General features: G+C 36.4%; 1 protein-coding gene across 1 annotated transcript; it reads right to left on the reverse strand.

Annotated features, from left to right (window-relative positions):
• Window positions 1–522: 522 nt before the first annotated feature.
• On the reverse strand, window positions 523–14,909 carry LOC136825287 (docking protein 1-like). The gene is made up of 9 exons (XM_067081378.1): window positions 14,142–14,909; window positions 8,812–9,006; window positions 7,589–7,657; window positions 7,074–7,167; window positions 5,346–5,587; window positions 4,807–4,974; window positions 4,350–4,620; window positions 2,382–2,431; window positions 523–1,784 (listed from the first exon to the last, which is right to left on the reverse strand). The coding sequence occupies exons 1-9, from the start codon at window positions 14,226–14,228 to the stop codon at window positions 1,563–1,565; spliced, it is 1,398 nt and encodes a 465-aa protein (XP_066937479.1). The 5' UTR covers window positions 14,229–14,909; the 3' UTR covers window positions 523–1,562.
• Between the last annotated feature and the right edge of the window lie 381 nt (window positions 14,910–15,290).

Consider the following 15,290-nt stretch of genomic DNA (forward strand, 5'->3'; position numbering starts at 1 on the left):
AAGGTAAGTGGAGCTGGCGTCTGGAGTTATGATTTGTTACCAAAGAATTATTTGGAACTTCTGTTCACATTGGTGGTATTTATTTTTAAGAAAGAAGAATCAATACTTCCTCCCTGGGTGAGCGGGTTCCGTTCTCAGCTACCACTCTGTTGGTCGCGAGTTCGAATCTCCGACCGGCCAGTGAAGAACAAGAGGAATTTGTTTCTGGTGACAGAAGTTCATTTCTCGCTATAATGTGGTTCGGATTCCACAATAAGCTGTAGGTCCCGTTGCTAGGTAACCAGTTGGTTCTTAGCCACGTAAAAATAAGTCTAATCCTTCGGGCCAGCCCTAGGAGAGCTGTTAACCAGCTCAGTGGTCTGGTTAAACTAAGGTATACTTATAGCATTGAGGCATTTTGACACCACACACAGAATTTTAGAACGACTATAGGATTCTTGAGAAACTAAAATCTATCGTACTTCGTTTCTGAAACAGTTACATTGCATACCGAAAGTGTTAATTTCAGTAAAGAAAACTACATTTTTAAGCTTTTACTCGTTTATTCATTTAAAAAATAGAAACATGAAGATCACATTTGATTATATCATGACACCCATTTTACCATGAACACTGAAAATTTTGTGGAACATGTATGACACACAAGGTAATTCCTTTAAAAAAAAGTCTTAATTTCTTGCTTGATGTATAATGTGTTACACATGGTCTCAATGTTGTAATAAAAATATTGTAGGCTATACATAGTATTTTAATTGACTGATTGATTTATAGATTTTAGGCATGCGTGCCAAGCACTGGGGCAACTAAGGCCGTTTAGCCTGAAACGGAAATTTTCAGTAAAAGTTTGAAGGTGTAACAGGAAGAAAACCTCGTAGGTGTACTATGAATCAATTATTAGGAGAGGGTGGACAGTAAAATTGAAGAAAGAGAATAAGAACGGAGGTACAGTAAAAGGAATGAAAACAGTTGCAGCTAGGGGCCGAAGGGATACTGCGAAGACCCTAAGCAACGCCCAAATTGCACCGCATGAGGTGCACTGACGGCACTAACCCCCCTACGGGAACATAATATTTTAGACTTACTGACACTCTTGTCTTAAATCAGCTGTTCTCGTCAAGTGTAATGAAGTGTAATGATCTCAAATATTTAATCAATGTTTTCTTTAAATTTCTTGTTTATTGTTTTGCATAATCTTTCTGACAATTACATATGCGTTGACTTCAATTACATTGTTTAATTCCTGGTTGAGATTAGAAGAATCTGAAACCTCTAAAACACATCATCACATTATCATATTTAATTACGCACTAACTACAGTATTAATTATATTTATTGTATAATGCCATCATATTAATGTTATTCATATTGCTGTCTAATTATTCAAGCACCTTCAGAACCCTGCATCAAATCCCTTCTGCAGATCAGATCTGACTATTTGGTCCCCCTATACACACAAAATTCCTGGCTACTCTATTTGCCTGTTGCAAAGTGTAGCTAATTCAAACGACTGTACAGTAGTATTTTTCGGTTCGTTGGACTCGCCATCACTGTCTGCATCATCTCTATTGCTTCTCGCTTTTATTTTGCTTGCAAACTGTGGCGTAATTCTGTTCGCTGGTACCTTCGTCCCTCTCGGCGGGAGCTGGGTTCGTGGGATTTTTGCTCTTCTTCTTCGGCTTATAAACCTCGGCGTAAATCGGTTCGCTTCGAGTGCTCTCGTTGACGACAGTATTTTTCTGGTCTGGTTTGTCCTGATCTGGAGTTTTGCTAGACGCACCCCTCTGCTGCGGGTCAGGACGGAAAGGAAAAGTTAGATTGTACCTCAGTAGTGTTTAATTTTGCTGCGAATATAATGCTGACTGCAGGCGCGATAAAGATATACAACAGATATAATTATAACAGGATTTAAAAAGCTTGTGTTGGTTCTGAATGTGGTACGTTCATTAAGAACGATATACAGATACTTCTCTTCAACTTCTTTATTCAAGAGAATAATTTTTTCATAAACTCTCTCTCTCTCTCTCTCTCTCTCTCTCTCTCTCTCTTACTGTTATTTTATAAATGTAGTCTGTTAGTGAATATATGGCGCAAATACACACGCATTTATACACAAACACACACATATATTATATATATAATTATATATATATATACATACATATTTTCGATTATAAAAAAAGCTTTGAGAAGAATATTAGGAATCAAATGGCGGAACAGCGAGAAAAGATACCACATGCAGAAGAGATACTGAGAGGGAAATGCAGTTGACTTAGACAAGTCCTTCTCCAGTTTGTTTTTCAAAGAAGAGGAAAGCAAAATGAATGAGGAAGTAAATGCTCTCCTAGCAACAAGCGGAGAACTGAGTAAACATCTCTACTCACCTCGGACACTTTGTTATAATACTGCAGCTTATCATATTCCCCACTCTCTTCTGAAAAGAAATGCATAGAAATTACATTCATCAGTTGTAGTGGCCTGGTGACTATAAACCAGAAATCATGAGTAGCTGAAGAAATGCTTTTAGATGCTCAGATACATCGTTCGTCACTGTGAATAACTTCACTTGCGTAAATGTGTATGTGAATATATAACAAAATCCACGAAGGAAAGAGAAACAGTGGAGTGCTGCAAGGCCTTTCGACTCATGCTATTATGTTGTTGTTTTCCTTATGGCTATTTTTTTATTAACATTCCTTTTAATGTCTTATTATAGGAAAAAACGAGGTTGACATTAAAAGATTTTAACAATGATTTTATGTTTTTCCTATAATAACACTAAAAGGAATGTTAATAAAAAATAGCCCTAAGGAAAACAACAACATAATATATAAAATTCCATGTTTGGACTTAATATATGAAATTTCATGTTTGGACTGTTCCACTTTTTACATAGGCTAATCCAGCAAGGATTTAGATGTACGGATTAAACAGCATAAATATTTTGTCAAAACTGGACAGACATCCAATGCTATATCTATTCATTTAAGTGAAAACTCTCACAGGATAAACTGGACTGAAAGTTCAGTGATTGCCAGACCAAACTATTTCTCTTCTCGAAATCATTTAGAATCTGTTATTATACAGCTTACTTCCAGTTCGGATATTAATCTTAGCCCTGGCATGTATTATTTGGACCCCTGTTTAAGTAAAATTTTCAAGAATGACCTAAAAGATAAAATCACCGACTTAATTAAAAATTAGTTACCTTGTATATATATATATATATATATATATATATATATATATATATATATATATATATATATATATATGAATATAAGAAGGCCCATAAAACACTATTTAAACGTTGAAACCATATATTTCGGGCACTAGCTTCTGTGCCCCTGTTCATTGGTAGAATATGGACAGGTGGAAAGTTACAATGGTATATATACAAAAACATAAAGGTGTTTAAATAGTGCTTTATGGGCCTTCTTATATTCATATTACACTGTAGTATTACAGGAAAAGACATTCATATATATATATATATATATATATATATATATATATATATATATATACACACATACATACATACATATATATATACATATATATATATATATATATATATATATATATATATATATATATATATATATATATATACATATATACTATATATATATATATATATATATATATATATATATATATATATATATATATATATATATATATATAATGCATTCGTATGTTTAATATAAATTTTTTTAAATGTTCACCCTGTAAAAATTGTTATAATTCACTGAGTTGTAAATTTTTATATAACATTTTATGGCGGTCAGTCACCTTCCTTGTACAATCTTTCAATTGTCCTGTCCCTGCTTTTTGAGCCGTTGAACCTAATCCTTTGTAAAATCTCTTAAATATTAACCCTGTTTTGGTACGTCTGCTAATCCTTTAATTGTGTTGTTTTCCGGGTACATATTTTTCCTTTGTAGTCCCCGTCTGTCATCTATACGAGCCTTCTTTGTAAACTTATTTTTATATTTCTTTAGCCACGGTATGTTTGGAGGTATTTCCCCTTTCTACAATTATCTTGATTTCTTGATATCATAGGTAAAGAATAAATTAGTAAGCAAGGAAATATGAAATCAAGCATAACATAGAGTAAGTTGGACGAGTGAGAAAATAAACAATCGTATGCAAACAGATAATAATGATAAACGTACATCTACAAGTACTGACAAAATAGTTAAGATTAAGGTGGCCTTGTGCCAGCACGGGATCTTAGAGAGAGCGCCAATTCATTATACAAACAGCTTACCCCTGCAGTTACTAAGATGTAAATACTATATGATGTTGCTTGTCTAGACGGAAATGTTAAATATTTATAAACTTACCGGCAATCAAATTTTCGTAAGTCGGTTCCGTTTCCCTGCCATAGGTCTTCCATGCATCCTTATATTCGACGGTCTCGTAATATACAGACTGTTTGGGAGTTAAGTGGTTCGGACTATCGGGCAAATGTTGCACCGCTGCTTTTGTGGACTGTGATTTCACTTTTGGTAGCGAGTCCAACGTCGGCCCTTCTTCGCCGAGCTTTCCACTGGTAGGAAGCCTTCCTCTTGCCTGGTGGGCCCGAGCTGGCTTCGCAGGAGGCGACCTCGGGTTCTGAAAGGTATTGAGAATATGCTGTACTGCAAGAACTCTCGTTTTTTAAGCACTTACAGGATTACTCCCTTCTTCCTTCCTTTTCCTTCGAAACTCAGACAATTTTGCGTCCGTAGGTCTAGAAAACATATTTGCTAAATGTTATCTGATAGCATTCCTACCTAAACTTCAAAATAACTTTTTTACCGTAATATTGTTGACGGAAACTTCTTCATAAACGTGGCCTCCCGTGGTCAGCGGCATTTCACATTCATCGACGATGGCCGCCTTGAGTCCGGGAGACAAAGGTTGTTTACCAACTTTCCCCTTGACGAAAGACTTCTGCATATTCACGAGGCTATGAATCTGTTTTCCCTGAAATTCGAAATTAAAATTAAAAAAGAAAATAAAAAAAAAACACTAATGCGGAATGAATGTTGTAGAACGGGACAGATTGTGTGGACTTTGATATACTGATTTGATTAAGTGTCCGGGAGTCATAAATGAACGTCCGCTTTGAAAGAGGCCTATAACCTTGCCCTAACCTGCTGATTTTAGCAAGAATCGTGTCTTTACAGGTCTGACCTCGCCTAACCTGCTGATTTCAGCAAGAATCGTGTCCTTATAGGCCTAACCTGCTGATTTCAGCAAGAATCGTGTCCTTCTAGGCCTAACCTGCTGATTTCAGCAAGAATCGTGTCCTTATAGGCCTAACCTGCTGATTTCAGCAAGAATCGTGTCCTTACCTGGCTGGTTAGGAAGGTGAAGCACCCTTCGCCGTGGTCGCTCTTTCGTCCCGCCTCCAGGTGGAAATTGCTGTCTGTGTAACCGAAGCGCCGAAGGTGCTCCACCGCCCACCTGCCGATACGGTTCCCCTCTAACGAGATGAGAGTGATGAATCCGCTCTCCACGTGAAGGCGGACTTCTCCGTCCACCCCGAACTTTTGGCGGACTATGGCTCCGGCTGTCACCAGGAACTCCCTCAAGACTACGGAGAGAGAGAGAGGTGAGTGAGAGAGAGAGAGAGAATGAGAGATTTAGGAGAAAAACTTGAACGATTAAACCAGCTTCATTTCAAAAGCAAATTTTCACCAAAACACTGTATGAACGTTTCAACCACATGTTTCGAGCACTTCCTACCAGTTAACAGGGGCACAGAAGAAAGTGCTCGAAATATATGGTTGCAACGGTCATACAGTGTTCCATGGGCCTTTTTATCCTCATATTATATTGTTGCATTACAGTAAACGACATTCATATATGTGTATATATATATATATATATATATATGTATATATATAGCACTTAGGGTCACATTTGCTTTTGAGATGAAGCTGGTTTAATCGTTCAAGTTTTTCTCTGAATCTATATATATATATTATATATATATATATATATATATATATATATATATATATATATATGTGTGTGTGTGTGTGTGTGTGTGTGTGTGTGTGTGTGTGTGTGTGTGTGTGTATAATTATGTGCGTGTGCATGACAAGTAATAACTAAAAGGTAATGAGGACACTTCTTAGGGGATAGGCAAACGAGACTTAGTTGAAGCAGTAAGGTTGGGTTAAATGATTGAACGAACTGTCTTTGTTTCAGTGCAGAAGAGAGATAAAGGAGGGTCACATCCCAAACTTGAGGGCAGTATTCAAAACAAGGGCAGATAAGGTCAGGATAAAGCTTTAGTAACTGTGATGAACAGGAATTAGCAGTGCTCTGAAACATCTGATGAGAGAATAGACCGAAAAATAAATAAAGGCTGATGTATTTTTTCCGCTCATATAAATTCTCAGGCTCTGAGTTGATAGATGAAGTCAACTCGAAAACATGCGTGACCCAAGAGGGTTAGCACACACCATGCGGTGCACTGTAGGCGTTACTTAATGATCTTTGCAGCGTCCCTTCGGCCCCTAGCTGCAACCTCTTTCATTTCTTTTACTGTACCTCTGTTCATATTATCTTTCTTCTATCTTACTTTCCTCCCTCTCCTGACAATTATCACAACTGCGAAGTTTCCTCCTGTTACACCTTTCAAAACTTTTTACCGTCATTTTCCCTTTCAACGCTGAATGACCTCACTGGTCCCAGCTCTTGGCCTTTAGACCAAATTCTATATTCTATTCTATGCCATAATCAAAGCTATTTACAGTGGTGACATTATACCTTTGCCTTATTTCTAATGAACATTCACTTACACAGTTTCACACAAGATTTGACGGAACACGAGAACACTCGCAAACGCTGCCTCTCAAAAAATCAAGTTGTATTTTCAGGTCATTAGCTCTGCTATCTTTTTAATTTTAAATGCAGTTTTTATGTGACTGAACACCATATTCTTTGGAAGCTTGAATTTCAAGTCAGTGGCCCCTGAATAATAATAATAATAATAATAATAATAATAATAATAATAATAATAATAATAATAATAATAATAATAATAATAATAACGAAAACTGTTTACTTACAACAGTCCGCTGATTCATAGACGTCGTTCTCCAAAATCACGGTCGTTTTCTGTGGCTGAGAACTCGACGGAGAGAATAGGGTGTTTCTAAACTTCTGTTTGTAGAGAAAAAAAAAAAGTATATATAAATATATATATATATATATATATATATATATATATATATATATATATATATATATATATATATATAAAGAACTTTTAATAGCTAAGCATATCTGCATGCGTCACTTACTATGTATGAGTAGATTCTGAAAATCTGAAGGCAGAAAATAATGATTTAACGCAAGGAATGGTGTCGTAATCCATTGTATTCAATGACCTCAAAAGAAAATTTCAGATCTCTCATTTCTCACGTGAACCCGAGAAGTGTTCAGCAAAGTAGAAGAAAAGTGATGGCGAATAAAATAAATGAAAAGTAGTCACCGTAATTTTGATATACTATATCCCATTGCTGCTTATATGTTTACTTAGTTAAGTGAAAACCGAATTCTTTACTTCTTCTGATTAACTTACCTGTATCCAGTCAATTTGATCCTCCTTGTTCAGAGCATAAAACTGGTGTTGGGTCTCCTTCGTCGAGATCTGAAATATTTCAGCACATTGGAAATAAAACTCTTAAAACAATAGTGTCCTGTTTGGTCAGTTTTAGAAACTTTATTTATTTATTTATTTTAATTAGGCTATAGCAACTACATTTCTTCTATCACTACTGGAAAGGAGGGAGAGTCAAGATATAAGAAGAATGTTTAGCATATGTACTGTAAAGAAGACTAGGGAAGCTCGTTTGAGATACTATGGCCATGTAGTAAGAAGAGAGGAGGTGGAACCAATCAAGAGAGTTAAGAACATGCCAGCGATGGGGAGGAGGAGTGTGGGGGCGTCAGCGGATCAGATGGTTGGATGGATGTGGTGAGGAGGGATATGGGTGAGGTGGGACCCGGGGAAGGAGATGCCAAGAATAAAAATAGATGGAGAAAGTTGACTCAAGCGGTCGACCCTGCTATACCGTGGGACTAATAAGGTCGAAAGAAGAAGAAGAAGAACTACATTTCTTCTATCATACATCAGTGGGCAGTACAAGCATCGGGAAGTTTTTATTACATTTTTTTGTATTACTTCAAGTGTCCTGTGTGGTCAGTTTTAGAAATTTCAATTTTTCTTAGGCTATCACAACTACAATCCTTGTAGCACACATCATCGTTCGGTACATACATCAATCGTTTTTATTAATTTTTTTTCATTTCAAGGGATAGGGCCACTACATCCATCATTAGAAGCAAAAGCACCTACTGACCCCTTACTCCCACGCCATCTAAACATTTTTTTATATAAATCCAGAATTGCTGCTGGTTCAACCCTCAATCTCTTCTATCTTGGGAAAGACTTCTGAAACCCCGTACACCCCATTCCGGAGGTCTTCTCGACCCCGACCCAATAATAAGACCTCTTCTGAGCAGGAACAGGCCATGGTCTAAGAAAGACTTAGACCATGGTACAGACCGTGGCGTAGGCCTAACCATTTCTACCCAGGCATACCAAAGGTCGATCGCCCCTTGACCGGTCACCAGGCAGTTGTTTATAAGCAAACATAGTGTACACTTCCGCGTTGCTGATTAAGGTTGTTCTGTATATTACAAAATACCCAGTAATTGTGCATTTAAGGGTTTTTTTTTGTCACTGAAAGGGATAAATGGGGAAATGAAAACGCCTGTTTTCGAAAGAGTCGAGTCACTTACGACGAAACCGAACTGCTCCTCCGACGAACTACTCGTAGGCTTGTAGCCCTCCTTGACGGAGACTATTTCGGAACCGGGGATCAGGAAGGAATAGGACGACCCAGCGCCGAGGCTCTTCCTGCTGTCGAACAACTCGAGGCGCGCGACTCCGTTGCTTGAGGTGGCGTACAGGACCGCGTGGTGTTTCTTGAGTTTCTGTTGGGGGAGGCAGTTCATTAGTACCCAGAAAAACGTAATATTTATTGAGTTCCTGTTGGAAAAAGTTAGTCACTGACACAGAATAACGTACTACGTATTGAGTTCCTGTTGGAAAAAGTCATTGACACAGACTAACATACCATTTATTCAGTTCCTGTTGGAAAAAGCCATTGACACGGACTAACTTACTATTTATTCAGTTCCTGCTGGAAAAAGAGTCATTGACACAGACTAACGTACTATTTATTGCGTTCCTGTTGGAAAAAGAGTCATTGACACAGACTAACGTACTATTTATTGCGTTCCTGTTGGAAAAAGTCATTGACACAGACTAACGTACTATTTATTGAGTTCATGTTGGAAAAAGTCATTGACACAGACTAACGTACTATTTATTGAGTTCCTGTTGGAAAAAGAGTCATTGACACAGACTAACGTTCCATTTATTGAGTCCCTGTTGGAAAAAGAGGCATTGACACAGACTAACGTACTATTTATTGGGTTCCTGTTGGAAAAAGTCATTGACACAGACTAACGTACTATTTATTGAGTTCATGTTGGAAAAAGTCATTGACACAGACTAACGTACTATTTATTGAGTTCCTGTTGGAAAAAGAGTCATTGGCACAGACTAACATACTATTTACTGAGTTCCTGTTGGGAAAAGTCATTGACACAGACTAACGTACTATTTGTTCAGTTCCTGTTGGAAAAAGAGTCATTGACGTAGACTAGCGTACTATTTATTGGGTTCCTGTTGGAAAAAGTCATTGACACAGACTAACGTACTATTTATTGAGTTCCTGTTGGAAAAAGTCATTGACACAGACTAACGTACTATTTATTGAGTTATTGTTGGAAAAAGTCATTGGCACAGACTAACATACTATTTATTGAGTTCCTGTTGGAAAAAGTCATTGACACAGGCTAACGTACCATTTATTGAGTTCCTGTTGGAAAAAGAGTCATTGACGCAGACTAGCGTACTATTTATTGGGTTCCTGTTGGAAAAAGTCATTGACACAGACTAACGTACTATTTATTGAGCTCCTGTTGGAAAAAGAGTCATTGGCACAGACTAACGTACTATTTATTGAGTTCCTGTTGGAAAAAGAGTCATTGACACAGACTAACGTTCCATTTATTGAGTCCCTGTTGGAAAAAGAGTCATTGACACAGACTAACGTTCCATTTATTGAGTTCCTGTTGGAAAAAGTCATTGACACAGGCTAACGTACCATTTATTCAGTTCCTGTTGGAAAAAGAGTCATTGACGCAGACTAGCGTACTATTTATTGGGTTCCTGTTGGAAAAGTCATTGACACAGACTAACGTACTATTTATTGAGTTCCTGTTGGAAAAAGAGTCATTGACACAGACTAACGTTTTTATTGAGTTCCTGTTGGAAAAAGAGTCATTGACACAGACTAACGTTCCATTTATTGAGTCCCTGTTGGAAAAAGAGTCATTGACACAGACTAACGTTCCATTTATTGAGTCCCTGTTGGAAAAAGAGGCATTGACACAGACTAACGTACTATTTATTGGGTTCCTGTTGGAAAAAGTCATTGACACAGACTAACGTACTATTTATTGAGTTCCTGTTGGAAAAAGAGTCATTGGCACAGACTAACATACTATTTATTGAGTTCCTGTTAGGAAAAGTCATTGACACAGACTAACGTACTGTTTGTTCAGTTCCTGTTGGAAAAAGAGTCATTGACGCAGACTAGCGTACTATTTATTGGGTTCCTGTTGGAAAAAGTCATTGACACAGACTAACGTACTATTTATTGAGTTCCTGTTGGAAAAAGTAATTGACACAGACTAACGTACTATTTATTGAGTTATTGTTGGAAAAAGTCATTGGCACAGACTAACATACTATTTATTGAGTTCCTGTTGGAAAAAGTCATTGACACAGGCTAACGTACCATTTATTCAGTTCCTGTTGGAAAAAGAGTCATTGACGCAGACTAGCGTACTATTTATTGGGTTCCTGTTGGAAAAAGTCATTGACACAGACTAACGTACTATTTATTGAGCTCCTGTTGGAAAAAGAGTCATTGGCACAGACTAACATACTATTTATTGAGTTCCTGTTGGAAAAAGTCATTGACACAGACTAACGTACTATTTATTGAGTTCCTGTTGGAAAAAGAGTCATAGACGCAGACTAACGTACTATTTATTGAGTTCCTGTTGGAAAAAGAGTCATTGACACAGACTAACGTACTATTTATTGGGTTCCTGTTGGAAAAAGAGTCATTGACGCAGACTAACGTACTATTTATTGAGTTCCTGTTGGAAAAAGAGTCGTTGACACAGACTAACGTACTATTTATTGGGTTCCTGTTGGAAAAAGTCACTGACAGACTAACGTAAACCCTATTCAGTGCCTATTGATAAGGTAGTTTCACTGGCACTGAGAATATTGTAATATTTGTTGAGTTCCTGTTGAAAAAGGTAGATTCGTTGGTTCTGAGAATAACGTAATTCTTATTCAGTTCCTACTGGGAAAGACATTCACTGGTGCTGAGAATAACGTAAACTTATTCACTTTCTGTTGTTAAAGACAGTTTCATTGACACAGAATAACGTGAATAACGTGGTTTATATTCAATTCATGCTGAAAAAGGTTAGATTATTATTATTATTATTATTATTATTATTATTATTATTATTATTATTATTATTATTATTATTATTATTTTGTCTATCTCAGTCATCCTGTTCGACTGGGTGGTATTTATAGTGTGGGATTTCGGGTTGCATCCTGCCTCCTTAGGAGTCCATCACTTTTCCCACTATACATGTGCACTGTTTGTTATAGCACGCTCTGCAGTATGAGTCCTGGAGGTACTTCGGCATTTAGTTTTTGTTATTATTATTATTATTATTATTATTATTATTATTATTATTATTATTATTATTATTATTATTATTATTATTATTATTATTTTATTATTATTATTATTCAGAAGATGAATCCTGTTCACATGGAACATGCCTACAGGGACCATTGACTTGAAGTTCACGCTTCCAAAGAATATGGTGTTCATTAAAAAGAAGCAACAGAAGGTAATGAGAAACACAGAAAAAAGATATCGCTTATTAAAAAAAGAAAAATATAAATCACCAAATTAATAAACAGACAGACAGAAATGCAAGTAAGTTATTGTGAAAATACAAGGAGAATTGCATTAGGGTAGTAATGCATTGCATGTTTGCCAGAACTTCTGAAGTTACAATTGCATAACATCCTCGCGGAGACAATTCCACATCCCAAGGGTGTGAGGAATAAAGAACCTCTGGTGCTGCTGTCCAGCAAATTTGGTTGCTCTCGGCGAGAAAAGGGGACCAGGGATCGACTTGAATGTGAAACATCTCTATTGAAATACAACTAAAGAAAAGTTGACGAACAAGGAACCATCCGTCGATGGTCCAAGTCATAACTATTAGTATCCGGAAACAGAAATATACCACCACGATTCATTGGCACTGAGAATAAAGTAGAAGCTATTATTATTATTATTATTATTATTATTATTATTATTATTATTATTATTATTATTATTATTATTATTATTATTATTCACGTGCTAATTTATTAAATATTAATATAATTTGTATCATATGTACTTCAGTGATATTTTCCGTCTTTTAAGTGATAGAAATTTCCCAAGAAGTAACAGAAGGAATTTAGAGACAGGGGACAGAACACGTTCCAATTTTAAACAAGCTAGACTACAGAGAGAGAGAGAGAGAGAGAGAGAGAGAGAGAGAGAGAGAGAGAGAGAAATCAAAATTTATCACCCGTCTCATCCGTTCCTTTGGTATCTCTGACGTCATTTGAGAAAGTGAATGGGGCATCTTATTGGTAAACGGAATTTTTTGTTCATATTTTGTAGCCGACTACTTAGGATTTATTCTGTGGTTTCGCAAGAATTTGCATGAGTTAAATATACCTTAGTTTTACCAGACCACTGAGCTGATTAACAGCTCTCCTAGGGCTGGCCCGAAGGATTAGACTTATTTTACCTGGCTAAGAGCCAATTGGTTACCGAATTTATATATAGGCCTATATATATATATATATATATATATATATATATATATATATATATATATATATATATATATATATATATATATATATATATATAATGAAAAAACCAATATACACATACAGTATATATATATATATATATATATATATATATATATATATATATATATATATATATATATATATATATATATATATATATACATATACATACTGTATGTGTGTGTATATTGGTTTTTTCATTATACAATTAATAAACTACTTTTTGTCTACCATTACTGCTCATGATGTGTACCCAAGGTGGTAGCCGCATCATGATCGAATGGTCGTTTGGGCTAGTCTTCTAAACCAGCCACCATCAGCACTGTTAGTTGTCCTGGGCTGTTCAGTCTACCTGTAGTAGTGAGATGAAATTCACAGTGAGGGCGAGGCTCTGACGATGAATGTGTAAACAAGAGGACTGCGCTGTCGAACTTCCCAGTTCCAGAGGTCCTTTATTCCTCACACCGTTGGGCTGTGGAACAGTCTCCTTACTGAGGACGTCGTGCAATTGGAACTTCAAAAGTTCAAGCGGAGATGTAACTCGTTACTACCCTAGTACAATTCTCCCTGTATTTTAATAGTTTACTTATATTTTTATCTACTTATTTATTAATTTATTCGTTTATTTTTTTAAACAGTGATCTCTTCTTTCTGTATTTCCATTACCTACTGTTACTTCTTTCGAACGAACACCGTATTCTTTGGAAGCTTGAATTTCAAGTCAGTGGACCTGGTAGGCTTGTTCCATGTGACTAGAGTTCATCTTCTGAATAATAATAATAATAATAATAATAATAATAATAATAATAATAATAATAATAATAATAATAATAATTCATACAATATCCCGCTAAACGTAATTATAAGGTGAGTTCAAGACTACTCTACTTGACTATATCGTGGCATTAATGTATTCAGCAAAACTTTATCAAGGCGCGGGAAACGATGAAACATCTCTCCCGCTGAAGTTGGTTAGGTATTAAGATGTCCGTCTGGCCTGTGCCTTGTAAAAGAGCCTTACCTTTATGACGTGATTTTTGTTCTTGAAGTAGATATCTCCCGACTTGACCTGTCCATGCGAAATATCAGCAAGTTTCGCTTCGGCCATTTTGCTCTGTCGAGATCCTTCTCTCTGAAGTCAGGTGCCAGTTTGACGATCAGCTCAATATGAATTGCTTGTTCGGGTTCGAGGGCGACACTTGTTGCGTGGGGAGCCGTTTCAGAGAAGTCAAAGGGCACAAACAAATGTCTCGAGTGATGCGAAGCGATTGTGTATTACTGGACGACTTGACTTCGTACACAACGACTTCTTCGCTGGGCGTTATATCATGATTCAAGGACACTGCCCTATACATTGGCTATCCGAGACACTGAGAGGTTCTTTAATTTTCTCCGGAGTTATGTCTATCCTTTCGCGTTGTGTGCAGATCCTAAAAATGCACACCAACGCCGAAGGGGACCAAGAATTCAACTTTCTTTGGGCGATGGACCGAGATTCTGCACCGAAGTAGAACTGGTAAAGAGACATGCGCTAGGCACTGTGGTTGGTTGCTAGACGGTGCCGGATGCGGCAGTGCCAACGTCTGACGTCAATCTGTTGTGATGTTTCCACTCAAGTGCCGATCATTAATTTCTTACCGTCCACTGCTGGAAGCTTTGCAGGTCTTGAAAAGTGTGATTCACGGAGGAAGAACTTGCGACACGTCGGAAACAGCAGTTAGGATTTTACGTATTTCGCAGAGCCTGGCGGGTAACGCCTCAAATTATTCCGAATAAAAAAAGAATCTTCGGAAACTCCTCTTGCAGGAAATCCGGGAAGATAATGCTCACGAACTGACATTTTCATTACTCGTCTTTCTTATTTTGTTTGACTTTTGCTGATAAACTGCAGCGCTGAATTTGAAAGATAGGTACTTTTCAAAACTGACGAAAATATTGCAGAACACACGCACACACACACACATATATATAATATATATATATATATATATATATATATATATATATATATATATATATATATATATATATATATATATATATATATATATATATATATATATATATATATATATATATATATATATATATATATATATATATATATATATATATCGCTCATTTGCCAGAAGAGTGACACAACTCAAAAAAATGTGTTTTTTGAGTTACT

This window comes from Macrobrachium rosenbergii, chromosome 37 (genome assembly GCF_040412425.1).
Source record: "Macrobrachium rosenbergii isolate ZJJX-2024 chromosome 37, ASM4041242v1, whole genome shotgun sequence".
NCBI classification, from domain to species: Eukaryota; Metazoa; Arthropoda; class Malacostraca; order Decapoda; family Palaemonidae; genus Macrobrachium; species Macrobrachium rosenbergii.

Coding starts and splice junctions, on each gene's coding strand:
- LOC136825287 (XM_067081378.1), bottom strand. CDS start 14,228: ATGGCCGAAGCGAAACTTGCTGATATTTCGCATGGACAGGTCAAGTCG. Junction 4,621..4,806: donor TTTCCGTCAACAATATTACG/GTAAAAAAGTTA, acceptor AATACCTTTCAG/AACCCGAGGTCGCCTCCTGC. Junction 2,432..4,349: donor TTACGAAAATTTGATTGCCG/GTAAGTTTATAA, acceptor ATTTCTTTTCAG/AAGAGAGTGGGGAATATGAT.